The sequence below is a fragment of the Cyanistes caeruleus genome, chromosome 14 (genome assembly GCF_971803275.1).
Source record: "Cyanistes caeruleus chromosome 14, bCyaCae1.hap1.1, whole genome shotgun sequence".
Lineage (NCBI taxonomy): Eukaryota > Metazoa > Chordata > Aves > Passeriformes > Paridae > Cyanistes > Cyanistes caeruleus.
The window spans coordinates 15,817,826-15,839,808 of NC_141714.1; the positions used below are offsets into that span (position 1 = coordinate 15,817,826).

Sequence of the window (21,983 nt, forward strand, 5' to 3'; positions counted from 1 at the left end):
CACCTTGCTGCTGCTGGCTGCCAGTGGAATTTGCTGAACATTTCATGCACAGCACTTCTCCCATTCAGTGCTTATATTTCAGCTTATCCATCTTCAGGAGACTCTGAAGCTTCTGGGGAGCTGATGGCTGCAAGTCTGGCCACAACCAGTAGCATCACCTGGAGCTTGGACTTCACCTTCCTGCATAAAGCAGCTGCTTTTGGGATTTAAAGATTTGCTCCCACTAGGATGAAGCAGCATCTTTAAAACCATCATTGGCATACAATACACCTGCTTTAAAGCTGTAGTTCATTTTGCTGATCTGGAACCCAGAAGGCTGGCATCAGAAATGGAAAAATAATCCCCTTTTATATGTGGTGTTGTCTTGAAACTGAATTGAGAAATGTGTAAGTTCAAATGTGTAAGATCTGCTCTAAGGTGTTGCTTCTCTGTCCTGGTGCTGGATCCCCGCTGTGAGGTTGGGAGAGGCAGCTCAGGACATACCTACAGCAGGAGCTGGAGAGAATCACAGAATCATGGAACCGTTATGGCTGAAAAGACTTGAGATCGTCAACCCAGCCCTAGGCCCATGTTCATCACTAAATCATGTCCTCAAGTGCCACATCCACACATTCTTTGAACACTTCCAAGGAATGGTGACTCCACCACTTCTCTGGGCAGCCTGATCTAATGCTTCATAACCATTTCCATGGAAAACTTTTTCCTAATTCCTAATCTAAACCTTCCCTGGTGCAACTTGAGACCATTCTTTTTGTCCTGATGCTGTAATGGATGACATAACGATGGCTGGGAGCATCATAAGAAATCTCTTTATAATTATTTTAAATCCTCACAATAAAGCATGAGCCATTTAATCCCATCATTGGGAAAGAAGTTAATAAAATCTGTGTTTTTCCTCTGCGTGGAGGCTGGGACACAGGAGCCACAGAAGAGGTGGAGAACACCGTGCCAAGGGCCGGGATAGCAGAGCCACAGTCAGTAAGTTTGTTTTTGGATCAAAACAGCAGCACTCAGACTGTAAACCTAATTTGAGTTCCAGTGGTCCATAAATAGATTTCCAAACATGTCTATTGTCCAACGAGGGGTTTATTTATAAACTGAAAAAATAACAAGACTGAAAGAAACCAACCCAAAGCCCTTCTTGGCCAGCAGTGTGGACTGGACTGTGCTGTGTGCCTGTGTACACCAGATGAGATAGACCCTTCTGTGAAGTTCAGCTCCAAAAAGTGTTTAAAATTAGTTTTTCCCTGCAGTGGGGTGGGTGCTGGGAGAAGTTGGCTCTTGAACAGCCTGCACAGTCCTGACTGGAGCTGAGGCTGGAATGCTGCCTGCTTGCTGGACCAAGGTCCTGCAGCATCATCCCTGCCTCTTTTCTGCTTATTATCTTTTAGCTGAGTTCTTTTTTTAACTTTTTTTTTTGTTTCAGTGAGTAAAGATTTGGAAGAGAGTCTAAAATGTTGCAGCATTTTCTGGAAAGTTTATTCCCACTTTGGGGTTAAATTTTTGTTTTTGATAGATTGATTTGTTGGCAAACATCACCTGCTTGTACTCTAAGCAGCTTTGATGTGGTTTCTCTTGTTACTGACATCACTGATGGGAGATAGATCTAAGAACAGTAAATTGAATTTCTGATGTGTACTTAAGTGAGGGGCAATCCTTGTTCACAATTATATACTCATTTTTATAATGTTATTTTGCACCCATGCTCTGTTGAAAGTTTAATGCTTCATGATTGGCTTGCAACTGGAAAAGAAGGGAATCTTGATACCCAGTGGATTTTGTAGTACAAGATCACAGTGTGTGCTGAGACTTTCCTTAACCACCAATAACTTGTCATAGAGCTCTTTCTGTCTTGGGACCAGACCCTGAAAGCCAAAACAAAGAGACAACAGATTTATTTCATTAAATGTTTCTTTCAGTACTATCTTGGGAACATCAGAAGGAAGTAAAATATCTCCACTCACCTTAGGAATTGTTTTTCTCCCAAGTGTGTTTTGAGGCAGAGAAAGCAGGATGTATTTCAGTCTCTGAGGTTGGGATGACGACACCTGTGAGCCAGACAGGCTGTTCTGAGGGCATCTTTGTTCCCAGGCAGGGCAGTGGGGATGCAGCCCTTCCTTCTGGCAGTGCTGACTTCACCTGCTCCCATCCCTTCTCCTTCCATCCTGCTGCGTCCATCCCACCAGGATTTTCCCCTATCTCTATCCATCCATTTTGGTCATTCCCTCCACTCCTTCCCCCAGCCTTTTCCCTTCCTTGCAGCTGTCTGTCCATCCCTGTTTTTCATTTCTCTGTTCTTGTGCTTTTGTGTTTCCATAAATCCTCCTGCCCCACCAGTGCTGATCCCCCGAGCCTCAGGGTTGTGCTCGGCTCCCCAGCTCCTGCGCTGACTCCGGGCACGTTCCCGGCTCTCCACTCCTGCTCTTGGCCCTGCACAATGTGTCAGGAGCACTCGGAATAAACAAGGATTTTCATGTTTGCCAACTGCAGTGAGCTGCCCTTCACGGGCCAGAATGGCTTCAGACATGACAGTTGTTTACACAGGCTGAGGTGCGGGGTCTGGGAAGGCGCTGGCTGCTGTCCATGCCTGCCCAGGCGGCTGGGGGAGGTTTTCTGGGAAGCGAGTGCTGCGTGTTGACAGGCGCATCCTAAAGAAAGGTTCCTCACTCCTTCCCAAACATGGGCAGCAGGAACCATCCTCCAGGCTCTGTCCCGAGGAGAACGTGTGCCCTTTCAAGTAAGACAAAACACCCTGAAGCATCAGCAGACGTCTCTTGCTCTATTTTCGGCCCTTCCCTCCGATCCTGCCTGAGATTAATGGAAGTTTTCTAAATAAAATCCCATAAAATAACAGGATCTGGCAGCTTTGTGTCCCTGCTGCCCAGTGGTTGGTGCCCTGTTTCTCTGGAGCCTTTACTGCTCTTGTGTAAGTGCTCATCACTGTGCCTGGAGGACTTGTCTGAGGAGCTGGGAGAAAGCATTGCTGCTTAATCTTCCAACTTTTTTTTGTCTGGCCAGAAACATGGGCTAATATTCCTCATGCACCAATACCATCCTTGCTTTTCTGTAGAGTTCTCTAGAGAATTACCTCCCTTGACTACAGACAGCCTAAGAGCAACAGAAACCAAACTTCATGCTTGCCTGACAATGGTGCCTTTTATAGCAGAAAAAAAATACATTTCCAGCTTTGCCAGCTCTTCAAAAACAAGCAGAGAGGGTTGTGATCACCTTTTGGAGCCACAGTTACCGGTTTGGGATGTTGTTGTACCTCCTGGAGTTGAAAAACAACCCCGAGACTGTCCCACTGTTGAGATGCTGGTAGGGTGTGAAGATGTGTGTGTGGCTAAGACAGTGTAATAGTCAAAATGATTAAAAAAAAATAAAGTGACTTCTCAGGGGATCAAAATGCTGATTCCTGTCCAACTCGGATCTCTTTGTTTTACGTGGCAGTGTACAGGCTAATGGTAGAGTGGGTAAAATCTTGGTTTTCTCTATTTCCTTAAGTCTGTGGTTATCTCAAAGTGTGTTCTCACTAACTAGTGGATTTTGGACAAGTTAAGGACCTGAGAGTAATAAAAAGTATTTGGATCTGAAATACAGAGATAAGAGGAAATTGTTGATTAAACTGGTTCAGGGAAAAAAATTTACATTTACTACCAGGTCATACTGACAGAAGAGTTTACAGTTCCAAAGACCTCACCCTTATTTATTCATGAAGGAAGTGCTCCCTTTTTTCCCCTCTGAGCTGTAGAGCATGACAGAGAAAAGCTTTCCCTGCTTCTCCTGCTGCTGTTAGAATCAGGCAAGGAAACCTCTTACCCAGAGCTTTGAGTCTGCTGAGAATGTTTTTCTACAGCCTCTACATGAATTATTTCCTCGGGGCGGTATTAACTCCTCCAGTTTGATTTATTTTTAGCCATGATGAAAATTAGCAATATCCTTGTGTTTCAGGGTGCTCGCACAGTGAGTCCAGCGGCTCCTGTGCTGACGTGGTTGGAGGAATGACATTGGCTTCTCAGCAGGCAGCTTCCCTGCTGGAGCTGGGAGCAAGCACATTTCCCTCTGTCGGGAGAGTGGGGTCTGTCCCTTTGTGCTGCACTGAGCTGGATGCGCCTCTCCCGAGCTCTGCTTGAACCTGCCATGGATAGAGCAGCTCCACACCGAGTCAGGGAGTGCTTGAAGATTCCCTTTTGGATTTGCCGGGCTCTGCTCCCCAGCCCACATCCTTCAGGGCAGCGCTGTCCTCATACTCCCTGCTGCTGCTGGCGCTCCAGGCGCGGCTGGGTGCCCATGGGTGCGGTGCCGGGTGCCCGTGGGTGCGGTGCCGGGTGCCCGTGGGTGCGGGGCTGGATTCCCGTGGGTGCGGTGCCGGGTGCCCGTGGGTGCTGGGCTGTGCAGGCCCGGGCACGGGCTCCATATTTGGCTCCGGGCTGGCTCTCCCTGACCCCGGCAGCTCCGGGTTTGCCTGTGGCCGTATATGGAGCGGCTGCTCCGGGAGCTGCGGCTGACCTGAGTTAGCACCAGCAACATCTGTGTGAAACGCTGCTCCTGCAGCACCCGGCTCATTAGGATAAAGCCAGGCCTTGGACTGACTTTGCAGTGAAGGGGGTTATTTGAAGAAAACAAATTTCCCATTAAATTCCAGTTTTTTATTGTTTGCTAGGATGTGCATGGTTATAATCTCCTTTGTGGTGGTAAAGTCATGCAGAGGGAGAGCAGAGCATAAGCAGAACATCTCTGTGTCAAGAAGTCAGTAATTTACAATGACAGTAATAAAAACCTCCTTCCCTGTGCAGAGCCAGCACTGTGCTTGCCACACGGATCCTGCTTTTCCCTTGGATGCTGTGTGAGTGCACAGGGATGGGTGGTGTCAGATGTGGGATCTCACCTGGCTTCCCTGACACAAGTTAGGATGGGGATGTGGGGTCACAGCTCTCCAGAGACTGTACCTGCCCTGCTGGACATACAGGACACAGCGGGAGAGGGGGTTTTGTGCAAAGAAGCATGAACCAAAAATGCTTGGTGAGGTATCTTTTGTCACCAAGGAGGACAAAATCCTGGACTCTGAGAAGGAATGGGAGCTTCAGCCTTTGCTTCCAAGGGCACAAGGAAACTTTGTACCTCAAATGTGCCTCCAGCAAAGTCCACTGCCCCTGAAAAATTCCCTGAGTTAACTGTAAAGTTGCCCTGAGGTAACTGTAAAATCTGGCGGGCACAAGGGCCCTGCTCATACCTCTGCTTTTGGGTGGGCACCTTCTAGGTATAAAACACTCATATTTATGTAGGTGCAGCATCTTTAAGCTTTAGCCCGTTCAATTTTGTAGGTTTGCACCCCCTGGTTTCTAATTCGAACCCCAGAGTGGCATCAAAAATTATTTCACTGATCTTGTTTGCCTTATCTCCCTCCCTCCCTCTCTTGTAACAGATTAAAAAGCAGCAGCAAGATGTGTTAGGCTTCTTGGAAGCCAACAAAATTGAATTTGAGGAGAAAGACATCGCAGCTAACGAGGAGAACCGGAAATGGATGCGGGAGAACGTCCCTGAGGACAGTCGGCCAGCGAGTGGGAACCCCCTGCCCCCCCGGCTCTTCAACGACAGCCGCTACCTCGGGGTAAGGGCTGCTCCAGCTCTCCTGTGCTCATCCTGCTCACCTCCAGCTCTCCTGTGCTCATCCTGTTCACCTCCAGCTCTCCTGTGCTCATCCTGCTCACCTCCAGCTCTCCTGTGCTCATCCCACTCATGTCGGGCTCTCCCTGTGCTCATCCCACTCCTCTTCCTCAGTGCCACCGCTTGTGCTTCACTGCAGTGAGCAGCAAGGCAGGGCTTGCCCAGCTGCATTTGCCCAAACTGGGAAGGCTGTAGGAGGTGTTAGACATTTCCCCCCATCTTGGGCTTTTAGTAATAATTGATTCTTGAATATTCCAGTCACACCATAGAAGAGATTAAAATGTAGAGCTCTTGATTTGGATCCTACCTTGCAGTACATATATAATTTTCCTTTCCTGTGGTTTTTTTTCCCATCTTACGGCTCTGAAAGTTCCCAGTTTTTTTTAATCCTCATTTTCCCCATGATTGTGAACTAACACCTCACAGAAATATGGCCCTTTTACACCAACCTTATGTTCTGTAGCAAGTTCAGAGATCTGTTCTGCCCATGTGAGATTTGTCAGTAGGTGTGAGTCCCAGTATGAATTGATGTCTGCCATGATCATAAATCAGTTTTCTGATCCTTCTTGGGATCAGCTCTGTGTGCTGCTTGCACAAGGAAGGCTGCTGTGGTTCACTTACTCCAGTTCCTTGGACAGATTAAAACTCACGTTGCAAACACAAATCCTGCTGTAATTATTTTAATGCTTGATCAAAAGTAAGTTGCCCTGCAGTACTTGTACCCAGCAGGCCATGCTTGAATGATTATTAGATTAACTGTTAGTTTTATTTTTAAAACTCTGTATCTTCTGAACAGAGCTCACAGTGTGCATTCCTCTAGTCTTTTTGATGTCTGGTTCTGACCTGCACAGTCTGTAAGTTAAGACCTGCCAGATCTGGACCTTTGTGAGACCAATCTGTGCCTACTGAAAGAAATTATTCTCAATGTGCCAAGAATTTTTCTTGGTTGTAATAGAAGCAGAACTTGAAATAATATCTGCAGTGAGCTGTTGTGCCACTTGGCTCTCAAAATTTTACTGACTGGTTGTGACATGAAAAAAGGTTGGTTTGGAGTGACAAACATAAGAATCAGTAGTTATCTGAGGAGGAGCTGGTTACAAGGTTCTTGCTATGGGTTTATTTTTTCCCAAAAGTTTGGTTGATGTCATGTTGAACTTTTGAAATTCGATCAGTTTGTGTTGCTGGATTTGAGTTGCTGCAGTTCAGCTTTCAGGAAAGTAAAAGTTAATTCTGTGCCCAGAATTTGAACCTCTTTCTGTCTTTATCTGATGCCTCTCAAGCATGAAGTTCTCCGTTTGTTCCATCTGATGCAGCACAACTGGCAGAGCAAAGAGCAAATTGGCCTTCCTGGCCCGTGCACAGCGGAGAGGCTGGAACTGGAGATGCTGTGTGGGCTGGCATGAGCCCTGCTCCTCAGCCCCAGGAATTCCTGTCCTGGGAGATGCTTCAGAGCAGGCTCATGGACTGTGCACCAGTGAGATAAACAATCCCTTTGTTATCAAGCAGCCCCAGTCCTGTCAACAGAAGAGCTTCAGGGAGGATTTACAATAATCACACACATTTTTATCAAACATCATGTGAATGCTGCATGTGCAAATGGAGCAATAATTTGATACCCCTGAAGTCCAGTCAGCTGGAATCTTCTGGTCCCTGTACTTTGTTCTGTTCTAGTTGCAGCAGCCTCCCCTTAGAGCTGCCCCCCCAGTTGCTGTTCCTTCAGCTTTTGCCGCCCAGACAGTCAGGAATCCAGAGCAGGGTGTCCTAAACAGCTCTCCCTGAGTCCAGCCTGTGACTGAGCTGCTGCCTGCCTTGGGCTCCCCAGCCAGGACTCCTGCATCCAAACATTGCCCAGGAAAGCTGGAGGAGGCTGGTAATGTTTATCAGTTAAAATGGAGAGCAGGAAAGTCACTGGACTGATCCTTGCTGAATTCAGAAGTCGGAGCAAGGGAATTGTGTGGCAACTTGGACAACAGTGAGCTTGCACAAAACTTCTGGGTTCCTTTAGTTGGGGTTTGGCAACTGGTATTTGTTTTTATTTATTTATTTTTTAACTTAATTTTCTTGGGAAGTGGCTGTGTGTGTTTAGGGCATTTGTAGTGCACTGTGAGTGAACAGTGCCACCCCATTGCCTTCACTTGCACAGACTAATCCTTAGTGGGAAATCTGATGGGAAAGGTGCACTCTTAGTGTAAAAGTTCCAGTTGAACTTATGACAGATTTAAGAGCTGGAGTCCACAGTTGCACAATTGCCATTCCTATCAGGATTCAGCAGTGACATCTGAGAACATCAGGGTTTCTGATGACAAGGTCCAGGCTCAGCTGCTTCTGCAGGAGGAATGTCCACACCAGACCAGTGACAATACCTGCCTTGTGTGGAGTCTGTCCCTTTGGGAGAGGCAGGAGCACCTCACAGCAACATCTTGCTGGGACATAGAATGAATTCCCAGCTTGTCCCTTTCCAGTTTGTGTGCTGTTAGTGCTGACACCATGTACCTGAGCTGACGCTGGAGTTTGCATTTGGCCACAGGAAGTAGATTGCTTGCTGTGGGTTGGGTGAAACCCCAAACTGAGTTATTTCTGACAATTTACTTCTCTGTCCTGTCTTTTATTCCCTCTCCCTCCTGCCACGGTGAAGGACTACGATGCTTTCTTCGAGGCGCGGGAGAACAACGCCGTGTACGCGTTCCTGGGCTTGACTGCACCTCCTGGGTCAAAGGTAGGTGAGCACCTCCTCATAGTGAGCCTGTGGCTTTCACCTCCTTCTTCTCTGCTCAGAACATGATCTGGTACATGTGCTGTCATTTTCCCCATCCATTTCTCTGGGAGATACTCAGTCTCCAGAGGTTTTCAGGCTTCATTTTCAAAAGAGCAGTTAATATTTGCACTGAAGAATGCATAAGAAACCTAGATGAAAAAAATTATCCCAAAATCAAAGAATATTTTCAATTCAGTAAAAAAATTTAATTCATGTGAAATTTTGATGAGATTTTTCTACTAGAAAATCTCTTGAAACCAAAGCCACTGTTTCTGAAATAACATGGTCTTGCTTCAGAGTAATTTTTTTCCTCTGGCTTGTTATCTAAAGCTTATTTTCCTTTGCCAATTATGAACTGGGCTGCTGTTTTGTGGATGCAATGGGCTGGAATTCTCCTTTTGATTTTGATAGGATAAGACAAGCCTGCTTTATACGTTTCACTTGACAGCAGCAGGATCCTCCAGGTCACTTCCAGCTTTCCTGTTCCAGTGGATAAACACACCGCTCCCTTTCAGCTTTACTCGTGTACGAGTTGAAGGTCGTGCTGTGCACATCACTAAGAGACCTAATTTTAAAGGTGGATGGTGACCCATGAGCAGTGAGCACTGCAGGTTGTGGGGCAGACTGAAGCAGTTTTGGAAGCCAAATTTCCAGCAGTAGCTCCGCTGGGAATGGTGTGATGAGGAAAAACTGCCTTGTGCAGAGCTGCACAGATCTGCACCTCAGCATTACCTACTGCCAGCATCAGACCAGCTGCACACAGCACCTCAGTCCTAGTAAAGTTCCTTGGAACATCTGCACAGCACTGCTCAGCAGAGTGTGCAGGATGGAGCCAAGGAACCAGGACGCAATCCTGAGACTGTGGGATGCAGGGAAGCTTGTGCCTTTCCCCTGGGAAGTGCAGTGGTACCAGAGAGCAGCTGCTGCCATAACAAATCAGGTCACCTGTCTCAGTAACATTAGGAACATCGCTGCTACCCAGACCTGCCGGCTGGCAGGAGCAGCCAGCATGGCTGTCAGGAGCTCTGCTCCTGTCCTAAGGGATGCTCCAATTCTGTCCTCACCTAAGGAAAAGGTGAATTTTAAACAGGAGGGATAGAACACAGCTGTACTCTTCTGAATTTCTGTTATGTTGGGCTGATGATGGTAAATAACCTTTGCAGAAGTGACCTTGTACCCCCTGCATCCTGCTCTGGGGCTGACTTTGGGAATCCCTCTGACAATTAGAATGTCCAGTCAAGTTGGTTGTGAGCTGCTGAGGAGGGCAGTCAGATTTGTAGGTGCTGAAATTGATGTTTCCAGCATAGCTGTGTGAAACTTGGATATAATGCTGTAGGGAATGACACGGCAACTGCAGAAAATGGCAGGGAGCAACCTTGGCAGGAAACCTCTATTCAATGCCATCAAGAGAGATTTGGGAAGTTACTTGACTCTGAACACAAAGGTTTGATATTAATGCTAAACAGGACTGGCTCAGAAGTGACCATGGTAAATTCAAGCAATTACTTCCTGAGCCCTGGTGGTTTGGTTTGTCCTTTGGACAAACTCTGGACAAGCTCTGGAAAAGACTGGCCTTTAGTTTATCTTACATATCTCTACTTCAAGCAATATGTGTGGATTTTGAAGGTTTTTGTGAGTTAAAAACTATGTTTAATTATTTCTTTATGAAGGATTTAAGGACTGAGAGGATGCTCAGTGAGGAGCCTTGAGGGAGAAATAAAGGAAAGTGTGAAAGAGGGACAGTGTCAAGCCTGGAAAGCTGAGCCTCTCCCAGATAACTTGGAGGCTTATGCTCAAGGAAATGGAGTTGGATCTCCAAGAAAAATAGGTTAGCAGGTTAGCAGGTTACTTGTACCAACCTTCTTGGGCATGAGGGAAATACCAGGCATCCTCTCCAGCTTTTCACTGCTTGTTCTGAAGAGAAGTACTCTGTCTTGGAAAAAAACCCCAAAAAGCAGTGAATTGTCACCATTGCAGTGCCCTGGGCTTGATAAAGGAGTTGTTACAAAGCCAAGGGAACCTTCTCCTTGTTCTTACCATTCAAAGAACCACTTGTCTTTTAGAGAATATCAAACATGCTGCTTTTTTCCAGGCTTTGTAGCTCTTTTTGATCTTCCTTTCGCTGCTCACCTGCCTTTTGTGCCGCAGGTGGCCGGGATGTCCTCACGCGAGGCTGTGGGTGCACGGTGACATCCGAGCCCTGGTGACATCCTGCCCCGCTCTCTGACCTGTGACAGGCCAGCAGAGCAGAGCACGGGCCAGGAGCACGCAGCTCCAAGCCAGGCTCTTCCCACGCCCTGAGTTCAAAGGCAGGATGAGGGCAGTTAGCCAGGAAAACCAGAGTGAGCCACCACGTCCAAGATACGGGAGATACGCGTGGGACTTCCTGCCCTGCAGGCTGGGGTCACCCACTGTCTCCTAAAAAAATCGTACAGACGTCTTGGAAATTGCCCTCTTCGTCCTTTCTCCTCATGTGTTTTGTTTGTTTAGCAAGCTGGCTCATGGTAACAACGATAGTGAATCTATTATCTTGAGTATTTCTATGCAGTCACAAAAGTAAATGGCTCCAACACATCTTGGCAGATGTTGAACTTTGTCCTTTCAAATAAACCAGGCTGCCCTTGTGGAGGTGCTGCACTGAGGGCACTGGGAATTCATCTCTCGTTCATCTCCTTGTAGGTCATGGTGCTGCTAGCAGGTAATTAATTTAATCTGCAGTCAAAAGTACACTCAGAGAAACCAGAAGGAAATTCCTTTTGCATTTCTTCTGTTGTCATTCTGTTCCCATTTGTGATCACCTTACAAAGGCTGAAAGAAAACTGAAAAATGCAGGTTATTGTTTTATAGTGTTCCTTTGGAAACATACTGAGAAACTACTAACATGTGATTCTCTTTTGCTGTTTCAGGAAGCTGAAGCACTGGCCAAGCAGCAAGCATGAATTTCAACTGCCTTAAATGTCTGTAAAGGGAATTTCCACAGCTTTTTATAAAATAGTCCAAACTGTCTCTGCTTCAAGAAATGTAGATGTGATTTCTAACATTTGATTGGTGCTTGCAGCATTCACTGTCCATAACAAAAATTGATTAAAGGATGGGAATGGGAATTTCAGGGTAGGGAGCAGGAGTGGGCTCTGATGGGAGCCCAAGCAATCAGACATGAATGAGTTACATTTAGTTTAAACTGTCCTGGCAATTCGTCCATTTTGTGTAAACTTAAAGAAACTATTTTAGTACTAAAAATGCAGATGGGTTTTACCTAGAGATCCAACTATTTAAACTATGGAAAACAGCATCTAAAACCTCGTCAGATACTAATTTAGTGCCTGAGTTGCCTCAAAAATGTTACTGAGTTACACAGTAAATATTCAGTGTCTTTCCTGGTTTCAGATGAATTTGTAGGTGGTACCGTGTAGTTTAACCATTGTAGTCTCTTTGGAAAGTTGTGTTTGTCTTCTGTAGAATGGATATTTAAGGTTTGTATTGTTACACACTGTACAGGTGATAAAACCCCCAACAAACCCCATGTATTTCCCATTTAAGTGATCTTTGTGGGCTCTTTGGACAAAAAGGACACAGGTCCCTCACAGCTGCCTAAGCATGAGGGATGACACATCTGGGGCAAGATTCAATGTTGCAAACAAGCCAAAACAGCCAGAAATGGCCTTTCCTTACCTGTGTAAGGGTGAAAGCCTTTAATGTATTTCTCTACAAAAATACCAGTTCACACTGCTTAGAGCATTAAACATCTCACTGCATGTTCAAGTAGCCATTAGGTTAATATAGTATTTTTTCAAGTGAGGAAATAAATGTTTGAATAACAAAAGTTACTGTAATTAAGTAAGATTTCTTTTTTTTTTTTTTAAAAGGTTTAAAAACTACATTTCCATTCTTATTGCCATATCATAAAGCTATTACAGGAATTGCAAATCTCTCAGTGTCTTATGTGGGTGAATTTACCATGTGCAATATTAACCTGTGTGTTCTCCCAGTGCTCAAGAGGGAGCCTGTAATTCCTGGCCATATTTTAATTCCTGATTTATCATTTTGGGAGCCTGGGAAGCTGTTGGAAGCTTGTGCTTACAAAAGCAGCACAGCATCATGAGGCAGAGGGATGGATGGATGCTACCTGACCTTAAAGATGAACACACACACAACTGTGCTCTTTTAATAACAGCTTTTGTCAGGAATCACTGCAATTCTGTGAAATTTAAGATCTTTGGGGGATGGAAGTTTGGTTATATTTTAAATCCAGCATCAGATTTTTGTTGTTCACTATGATTTCATCTTTCTGAATGAAGTTGTTTTTCTTTCTTAATATTGGCCAAATCTTTCTCTGTGTCTAAATTCCTGCTCAAGTTTTTGGGAGCTGTGGAATACTAAGTGAAGTGTGGTGAGGAAAGTGGGATTTGACACACAGGTCTCTGTACCCACACCAGTTTGCTGTGCTTTCTCTGCAAGTTTGGTGAATTACAGCCATTATTTTGGGGAAGCTGTAATTAAAAGTCTCTGCCAAATTCTGTCAGTTCAGCGACCCAAAACATTCTGAAACGAGGTCAATCCCTGTCTCAACGGTCAAGAAAATTGCCAAGTTTAAGAAAGCAAAGTCACTGCCCTCGTCTGTCCCCCCCTTGCCATATGGGAGCATTCAAACTGTATCAGCATTCCTCAGGCAGCTCTGGTGAGCCAGGCTGAATTATTCCTTTGTCCGGGGAACAAGGCACCGACACAAACTGAAAATACCGAAAATCTCTTTGCTGTGTGTGTAAAACTTGAGTTTTCTGATGCAGATCTCTTGCATGACTTTAGGAGTGCCAGGAATCTGTTACCTCTGTGCTGGTTTTCTGTTTCCATGGGTGCAAGAACTGAATTTGTTCTTTTCTTATTTTTTTCCTATGTAGAAAGCAGGCATTGAGGATTTAACCTGTATATTAACCATTCCTGTATCATTCCAATAAAGTTGTTTTAGAACACTTTCTCACACCATGACTTGTTTGCATGTTTTGTTTACAGTTTCAAGTTTGAAGCTGAAATAAATGAAATTTTCAGATAAAAATACTGCTTTTTTTAAAAGTTCAGGATTTATAGAAGGTGAACATCAGGGATCTGCTGCTGCGGGTGAAGTCTGCTGAGTTGGATCTCTCACCTGTTGCAGCTAATGGGATTTAATTACTAAATGGGATTTAATTTAGGATACACCTACCCAAAATAGTGTGTCAAGGTTTGGGTTATTTCCCTCATTATCCCGCTTTCCCACACATTCCCCAGGGCAGGGACAGGTCGGAAGTGGCTGGGACATAGCAGCTGCTCCCACACTCAGAGCTCACCCTCCCTCCCCTGCTCGTTTACAAACTGTAATTAATTGGCTTTATGCTGCTCACAGCAGGGAGCCATGCTATTTTATATTTGTGTTGCCACAGGGCAGTGCAGGATAAATTTTAAACTAAAAAAACTTCGCTTACACCTTCCCTGTTTGCCTGGCAAATCAGCAGGCACCTCCTTCCTGCTTCACGCGCTGACGTTCTGCACCACCTGGAAGATCTGTCGAGTTACAGAAATGACATTCTCTGCTTCTAACCTGCACAAATTCCAGACTTCACATCCTCTGGAGGAAACCAATAACATGATTTTTTTAAGAGTGGTTAGTAGTTTTTACAGCATCAGCTTCTGTGTGAGCAGCTAAATCACATCCAAGCACCATCAGGCACAGGATGCCTTTGCAAGAGGATTATTGCTTGTCCCTCACACTTGTCCTGGAGAGTCTTAAAACTGCTCCATGAGATAGGAAAAGGGGCATGAATGCCATTTCATGTAATGAATCCCATTTACTTCCCCTGTGTATCCACTCCACTTGTGCAACTCAGAAAAATTGATGCTTTCCTTGTTTTTTTTTATTAAAAAAGTCTTAAAAACCCAGTTGTTACTCATTAATGTAAAGCTAAATGAAAAGTTTCTCAAAATTTTCAAAAAATTAAGCTATACATGTGCATGCAATGTGTGACAACTTTCCCTACACCAGATTGCTCAGATTCTAATCTCGTGGCACAAATAAATTATTCCTAAATCGTTACCTTTGATTGAGTTCCCTGCAGAAATATTCTCTATTTACCCATATTTTGTGATCTTGGCAGAATGTTTTAGATTGAAAGGTTCATTATGACAGTTTTGAAGTGTATTATTAAAATGTATTGATAAACTTGTGGAAATGCAAAAGGAATTTACAAGCTGAGGTGATGAAGTAGAAATTGCTGGATTACTACAGTAAGCACAGTAGTGAGTCAAGAGTATGCAAAATACATATACTTAGTGGAAAATACATATTTTTAGTACAAAATATATGCATTGTAGTCATGAAATATTAGACTTGGCCCTGTATATCTTGTAACATGAATATACAGTAATTTATTATGTATATATATTTATAAATATTTATATACATACACAGTATAGCAATATGTAACTCTAATAATTCCTTATAGTAATTCCTTCTCTCACACGTTGGTTTATTTAAGATCATCGGGAACTTGGCCATTTCTTCACTTTAATTTGCTCAGTATTTCAAAATCCTTAATAAAAAGAAACCAACACATCATTAATCCGATGTCAGCAGCACTGTAATTTCCATGGGGCCTCAGTTCTTTCCTGAACCCTTCCGCAGCACGCACAGGAGGTTATTTTGTGTTTACACGAAGCGAAGCGGATCGCACACACATTTTATAACCAGGATTATAACCATTTTATGCCCAAATCCGGCCCGCCCGCTGTGAGGGGCCGCAATGGCGCCCGGGCCCCGCAGCGCCGCCGCCGCGCGCCGTTGCTGCGGCAACCAGCGGCCACTCAACGGCCGGGGTGGGCACATCCCGCCTTTCTATTGGACCATAGAGCTGTCAATCACAGCTAAACTCCGCCTTTCCTCTACTTAAGCCGCGCCGGCTGAGGGTGTGGCGTATGACTCCTCGGCTGAGGGGAGATGTTCGATTTATTCACTTTATGTTCCCTTTGGAATCAAAAATAAAGGACCCGCAACAGCTGTGCTTAGGAAAAAATTCCCAGCATAAAATCTTTCAAACAAGTCAATATCTACGTCATTTTATATGCATGCGAAGTACACAGGCTGTGCAGAAAGAAGGGACTTTGTTTAAATGCAGCCATAGTTCATATAATATCATATACTGTGCTAGTATTTATTTTTTATATATACGAATCATAAGAGTGATTTTTATTCTTTTCCAGTATATATTCAGCTCTAAATTCTGTCATCCTTCTTTTGCTGTTTATCCTAACTGCAATCTGTGCTCGGCTTCTGAACTAACTTTCGTTCTATCTCGTTCTGACTTTATTTTTGTAAATAAAAGCGAATTTCTTCTTGGTAACATCTTATTGGGGGAATACATTGATTTCCTTGGATATTGATGCATTTAATACCCGAATCCCAGACTTTGGGTTTGAGTTGGAAAGGATGTTAAAGCTCATCTCATTCCACCCCCACCATGGGCAGGGACATCTTTCATAGATCAGGTTGCCGGGTATGAAATGGAAGTTGATTTGCTTTTAATCACTCCATACAAATTACCTGACTTGATTTCTTCCTCTCTCTCTGTTACTTTTGTGTTTTGTTGAAACAGCTGCACAAAAATTCCAGCTGCAGCTGGCACTAATTGCAAGCTTGGCAGGGTTTAAAACTACTTGGAATTTGATCTGCTCTGGTTCCTGCCTGCCAAGACTGTGGGCAGTGACTGCTGGAGTCCCAGCCACACCTTCTGTGCAGAAATTGCTCATATAAGGTGATTAAAAATCAGGTAATTTTAACAGCCTTTAAATATTAAATGAGTTTTACAAAAATCTGGTGGGAGTAAAAATAGCTTTCATTTTGCCTTCATAAAAACTGAAGTTTTTAATGAAATACAGGAGAAAAGGAGGGAAGGGAGGTTATTTTACAGACATCATTGAACCGATATGGCCAGACTTACTCCAAACCTAATTTCTAAGACACAACAGGATTTCCCACTGACAGGGGACAGGGTTAGATGGGATATTAGGAAGAAATTCTTCCCTGTGAGGTGGGGAGATCCTGGCACAGGTTGCCCAGAGAAGCTGTGGCTGCCCCTGGATCCCTGGAAGTGTCCAAGGCCAGGCTGGATGGGGCTTGGAGCAACCTGGGACACTGGAAGGTGTCCCTGCCCAGGGCAGGGGGTGGCACTGGATGTAAATTTGTGTCTTGCCCCTGTATTAAACACTGTATTTTTAGAATCTTTTGTCTTGTACTTAGATGAGATTCAGCTTCTGCTGAATTGGGTTTTTTTTATCTTCTGAGAAAAAGGAAATTCAAAAAAGGCGTCAACAGAAAACTCTTCAGACTGTCTGTGGGCTGGATTCTGTGCTGAGGGGAGGGTGGCTCTGTGCATGAGCTTGGCTTCAGCTTGAAGAGGACACCTAAAACCACCATGGGGCACCTGGGATGTGCCAGAGGTAATTTTTGAACCCTTAAAGACAAGTTTGATCAATGAGCAACACGAGCTGTCCGCTGGCTGCCGCTTTCAAATTGGCACATTGTCCTGTTCGTGTGTCATAGACACAGGGCATTTCATCGAAATCCGGGGGGAAGGAAGTTGCCAACTTCTTTCCCATCAGTGGCCCATCACAGGACTCTAAATTTAGCTGCCTGTTTCCAAAGGGGAAGTGGTGTAACTCCACAAGTCAGCTGAACAGCACCGAGCTCCTGCCAGTGGAAGTGTTGGTGGAATTCGGTTCCGATTTCACTCTGCCCAGCGCAGTCTGACCCTGTGCTCCTTCCCCGTGCCCTGTTCTGGCTGTCAGCAGCTCCTCAGCATCACACTGTGGTCAGAAACATCTCAATTCATTTTCAAACATCCTCTTTTAGACGTAGCCCTCTCTGTGTGTTCAAAAACCGCGCCCTCTCTCAGCAGGATCACTTCTGTTTTATGAGTTAAAAACCCTGGGGAACTGCATCATGAGTGCGTCAGGTTTTTTCTGCACAGACAGCAGTGAGGAAAGGGTGTGGAACCATCTGCCCCCTCCCAGCTGCTATAGCAGGAGAGCTCTGGGCTTGGGCAAATCTGCCTCGGACCTGACTGGGTTTGGTAAGTTGGGCTTTTTGCGCCTTTTTGTTTTCCTTATGCTTTGTTCCAGAACACAAGAACCACTTATTTTGTTTGGAGGAGACCACTTTTTCCAAGATTACCGTATTTTAGCTCTTCATGAGCACTTTCAAAGCAATAAACCATAATTTTTCAGCAGGTAAGGAGCTGGGTACCATGAGGTCCTACAGAGCAGAGTAAGGATCTGGTTACCCATGTCCTACCAGGCACAGAGCATTCTAAATTCCATGGATCTTTAGCAAGATTTAGACTGCCAATTCTTCTTTCTTTGGAAATTGATATATCAAGTCCCTTGAGTGCTTAAGAAAGTGTTTCCCTGCTTTTTTGCATATGTAAATGACTCTGTAGATAACCAGTTTGCTGCCTTTCCTACCTGGTTTGGCCTCGAAATTCCAGTGTTCCTTTCAGCTTCGGGGAGGGAACTGAGTCACAAACATAAAGAACCCCACAAAAATAAAAAAAAACCAAACAGCTGTGCTGTGCCAGTGTGTAAATTTTGGGGGAAAGGTCAAAACTTCCATCTCTCAAATAACTGAAGATTTGGAATATATCCTGGAAGGAGCACTGGGATTGCAAAGTGACCCAGTGTAGGAAGTTTCAAATATACCAGGGTATAGGGGCATGGTGAAAAGTGTTGAGCCACAAGCACACTTTGGTTGTATGGATACTTCATTTATGCAGAGATTTAAAGGATATTTGAAGAATTGAATGATTTTCTTCATGTTTCACACTCCTCCATAAGAGCAATGGTTCAGGTCAGACTCTTAATGTGAAGATTCCCATTGATTTTAACAGTAGGTAAATTGGAAAGGGATGATAAGGAATTCTTAAGTGTATAAACTTACTTTGATACACTTATCTCTTCACTGTTATCACTATTGGGGAAGGCAAATTAAGTATTTATATCTTTTAAGTTCATCTTTAAGAGGGACTGTAAACACATTTGATCTGCATTTTGAATACAGTTTCATTGTATTTGCAGAACTCTCAGTTTCATTTGAAGCTTCTTGGCACCTCACAGGAGTGCTCAAGTCAGAAATACCTCTAAATATGAATATAGTCTTTTATTTCCTTTCTATGTCACCTCTTTAGTTCTTGGAAATGGTTGTCTTGTAATGAAAAACATTGATTAATTACTGATGGTATTGATACAGACAAGTAAAATGATTTTTCTGATTTTTGCAGCTTATGAAGTACAATCTGTCTCAAGTAACCACGATGCAGAAGAGACCTGGGAGCAGAAGGGATGGTACAGATGAAGCAGCTGATTAAATACAGCTATTCCTGTATCTTCAGAATGATTTTCATGGACATGGTAAAAAGGAAAAGCATGCAGTTTAATTTTTGCTAAAAATAAGTTCTTGAGAGAGAAAGAAAAATCACTGACTTTATGAGAAGTGCACTGTTCATTATTAATAATAACAACAACAATAATATAATTATTCTATAATAGTTGTTGTTAATTGTGCCTGTCTTTCCATCCCAGGGCTCCACGGAACTCTGGTGATCCCTGTTGCTCACACTTGTCACCATGCTGGCAGAAGGCATCCTAACGAGGCTCATCTATAAAGAAAGCTGTCATCAAGATAAGCCTTGCAAATCTCCTGCATCCCAAAAGGCTAAAGAGGGAATCTGGAGACAGAAACTTGTAGACATCCCAAAAATTAAAGGCTTTGCTGATGGATGTGAGAAGCGGGAGGAGCTCTCTGCCAGAAGCAGCCAAGTGGAAGCCGGGAGCAGCTCCCGATGGAGATCCATGGAAAAGGAGCCTGCAAAAGATCAGGAAATACTGGTTAAAGGAACTGCATCCCTGGCTTTACATATCCCCAAGAGAGGAGGAAGCCTAGACCAGGTGGATTTGTACAGATCCAGGCCTTGCAACAGCATTTACCAGAACTATCCTGACCTGCAGATCGGGGGGGACCACGTGGGGGGCCACACGTGTGACTCGGGCTGTGTCCTGGACCATGTGTGTGATGAACTCCCCGACGGCCCCGTCCTACTCTCCATAGATATTCCCCAGGGCCAGTCACCTCTGTGTGAGCATCCTGAAAATCCCAGTGGGATGTCCCTGCCTGGAGAGGAAGCTGGAGAAAGGAGCCTCATGCTCAGTGAGGAGCCCCTTTCCAACTCTATGCTCAACAAGTACATGGAAGCCAAAGTGGCAGAGCTCTACAAACAGTTTTTTGAAGAAAGCCTGGCCAGGTGTGGTTCCATAACAAACCTCCTCACCTGCAGCTGGATAAGGAACAGCCTGGACCAGATAAGTGTTCAGATCTCCCAGGAGCAGAACATAGAAACCTCCAAAGCCAGAGGAGCCCTCTTGCATTCGTTGGCTTTGTTCAGCTCCCACAACGCTCCCAACAGGAACAGCTCCGAGTTCAGCACCCCAAACCTCCAAATCTCCAACCCAGTGGGTGCAAAACGGAGCTGCAGGATGGAATTCACATCCTGACGGAGCTGCTCAGCTCAGGAGAGGGATGAGATTTGGATATGAATGTTTTGCTCTAAGGATTGGGTTGGGAAATGGAAACATTTGCACACTACACTTGTTCTAATTAATATCTTAACTCTTAAACCCCTTTGGTAGCAGGGGAAGTAAAGGTCACTGTTTTCTGTTTTCTAATGGAGAATTTGAAGTTAATTTTTCTCCAAAAACTGTTCAATCATGTTTTTATAATATATATAGAATCAAAGAACTGTTAAAGCAGGAGATGACCACTAAGATCAAGTCCAACCATCAGCCCAGCACCAGTAAATCATGTCCTCAAGTGCCACATCCACACATAGAAGCATTAATTTTCTGCAAAATCAGCAGAGATGACTGCAGCATTCCTGAAAAAATAATGCAAGATTCCTGCATCTTCACTTGGAAATTTAAACACAGATTATTGAATGGAAATACTGTTGTTTAGCTCTCAAATACATTTTCTCCCCTTGCTCTTGCTTCTCAGCAAATATTTCAGCTGGAAATTATTCATTATGTCCCTGCTGTAAAATGAGAGATGAATTGGAGTGTTACCTGCTCTGCAGAAATTTTTTTCTAATAAAGTTTTTCATTGGGTGTTTTTGCTTTTGGTTGGGTTTTTTTGTTTGTTTGTTTTAATCTTTATTTCTTGGGCATTTCTTAAAATCATCTCTGAACTCAAAGAAAATATCAGCAGGATTGAGAAGAAGCTGCTCCTGAGGGAAAAGTGATCTGAGTGGACAATGTAAGGGCTTCTCTCTCCTGATTAAAATGACGGGGAAAGATAATTCCTGATAAGGAAATAAATTTATAAAATCACACTCATACACATCCAAGACCTAACTGGATATTACCTGATCCAAAATTCCCACTGACCTTGGTGCAAGGAATACAAGCAATACTGAATCTCATCCTTGCTTTCTGGGTGCATGAGAGGAAAACGATTTGCTTCCCTATGCATTGCCCTAATTCCACGTGCGTCTCATTAATCTCCTTCTCCGCATCCAAAATCAAGCCAGGAATCCTTTGGAAGACGCCAAATGACTTCATTAAATTCCAGATGAGTCCAGGGTGGGCAGAGCTCCCCAGATTTCCTTGGTGGAGGTGCAATTTAACCAAGGGTGAGAGGGGAAATATTCTAGAGGGCAGCAGTAGCCGAAGGGTTTGCAATTATCCGTAGCAAGAAGTGCTCTGTGCCATTTGTGCTGCCGTGCCCCAGCCCTTGCTTCCCCCTGGGATCTATTTATAGTTCAAGCCAAAGTCTGGAAAGAAGTTAATTGCACGAGGTTCTTCCTCAGGAAATGAGGAAGTCGGAGGTTAAACCTGAGCTCCAGACTCTGGTGGTTTTCTGTTCTTCCCAGCGCTCAGGAGTGCGTTGGAGGAGCCCCTCTCTGCTCTGCTGCTCACCTCAGCCCCCAGGGATTAAAGTCAATGGATCAGCAGCAGCTGCTGCAGTGGGAGAATCCCTGATGGATCTGCTGCTCCATCCCCGGGACAGAAATGGAGTGGCAGAAGAGAAAACACATAAATAATGAGAGTTTGGCAAAACCTGATGTTATTGGGAAGATGTGTTCATCCCTTCCCTTCTCAGGACTGGTTTCAGAGCTCATTTTAAAATTAATTTTGTTAAATATGTGGACAATTTTAGCTGGAATGAAAATAAACCCCCCTAACAGCAGTGTTTTTGAGGAAAATAGGTAATTTGGGCCACCCCAATGGCATGTTTTCACAGCACAAATGGAGGTGAAGGTAAATGCACATTGTTAATGTAAAGCACATTGTATTTTGTTATGGATTTTATGTAGTTTTGCCCATAGAAAAATATTGTCCATGTGGTTTCTCCCCCAGCATTTGTTAAACTGGTTTAATCCACAACTTAAGTAACTTCTCAAAATTAATTTCTCTCTGTAGGAAGAAAGATGTTGCTGCAGAACACATTTTAGGGGGAAAAATCTGTTAATTTCTAAAAAGATGAGAC

The 21,983-nt window shown here is 44.3% G+C and overlaps 2 protein-coding genes and 1 long non-coding RNA gene across 5 annotated transcripts in view; 2 read left to right on the forward strand and 1 right to left on the reverse strand.

Moving 5' to 3' along the window:
• Positions 1-13,405, forward strand: part of SH3BGRL (SH3 domain binding glutamate rich protein like) — a 31,097-nt gene extending 17,692 nt beyond the window's left edge. Inside the window, exons 1-5 of one of the 3 annotated variants that reach the window (XM_086849976.1) lie at positions 3,935-4,294; positions 4,797-4,846; positions 5,426-5,611; positions 8,303-8,383; positions 11,329-13,405. In XM_086849976.1, coding sequence (XP_086706102.1) covers positions 4,108-4,294; positions 4,797-4,846; positions 5,426-5,611; positions 8,303-8,383; positions 11,329-11,361 — 537 coding nt within the window. In that variant the 5' untranslated portion in view covers positions 3,935-4,107 and the 3' untranslated portion in view covers positions 11,362-13,405. Of the gene's footprint in view, positions 1-3,934; positions 4,361-4,796; positions 4,847-5,425; positions 5,612-8,302; positions 8,384-11,328 lie in introns of those variants that run through there. The other 2 variants (XM_086849975.1, XM_086849977.1) reach the window with 2 other exon arrangements.
• Positions 13,406-14,905: 1,500 nt separating this feature from the next.
• Positions 14,906-15,229, reverse strand: LOC111928767 (uncharacterized). Its single transcript, XR_002864287.2, has 2 exons — positions 15,085-15,229; positions 14,906-14,985 (listed from the first exon to the last, which is right to left on the reverse strand). It is a non-coding gene; the product is annotated as an uncharacterized LOC111928767 (long non-coding RNA).
• Positions 15,230-15,355: 126 nt separating this feature from the next.
• LOC111928572 (TLR adapter interacting with SLC15A4 on the lysosome-like) lies at positions 15,356-20,602 on the forward strand. Its single transcript, XM_023925930.2, has 4 exons — positions 15,356-15,913; positions 16,605-17,520; positions 18,724-18,853; positions 19,025-20,602. The coding sequence occupies exon 4, from the start codon at positions 19,070-19,072 to the stop codon at positions 19,991-19,993; it is 924 nt and encodes a 307-aa protein (XP_023781698.2). The 5' UTR covers positions 15,356-15,913; positions 16,605-17,520; positions 18,724-18,853; positions 19,025-19,069; the 3' UTR covers positions 19,994-20,602.
• The last annotated feature ends 1,381 nt before the right edge of the window (positions 20,603-21,983 follow it).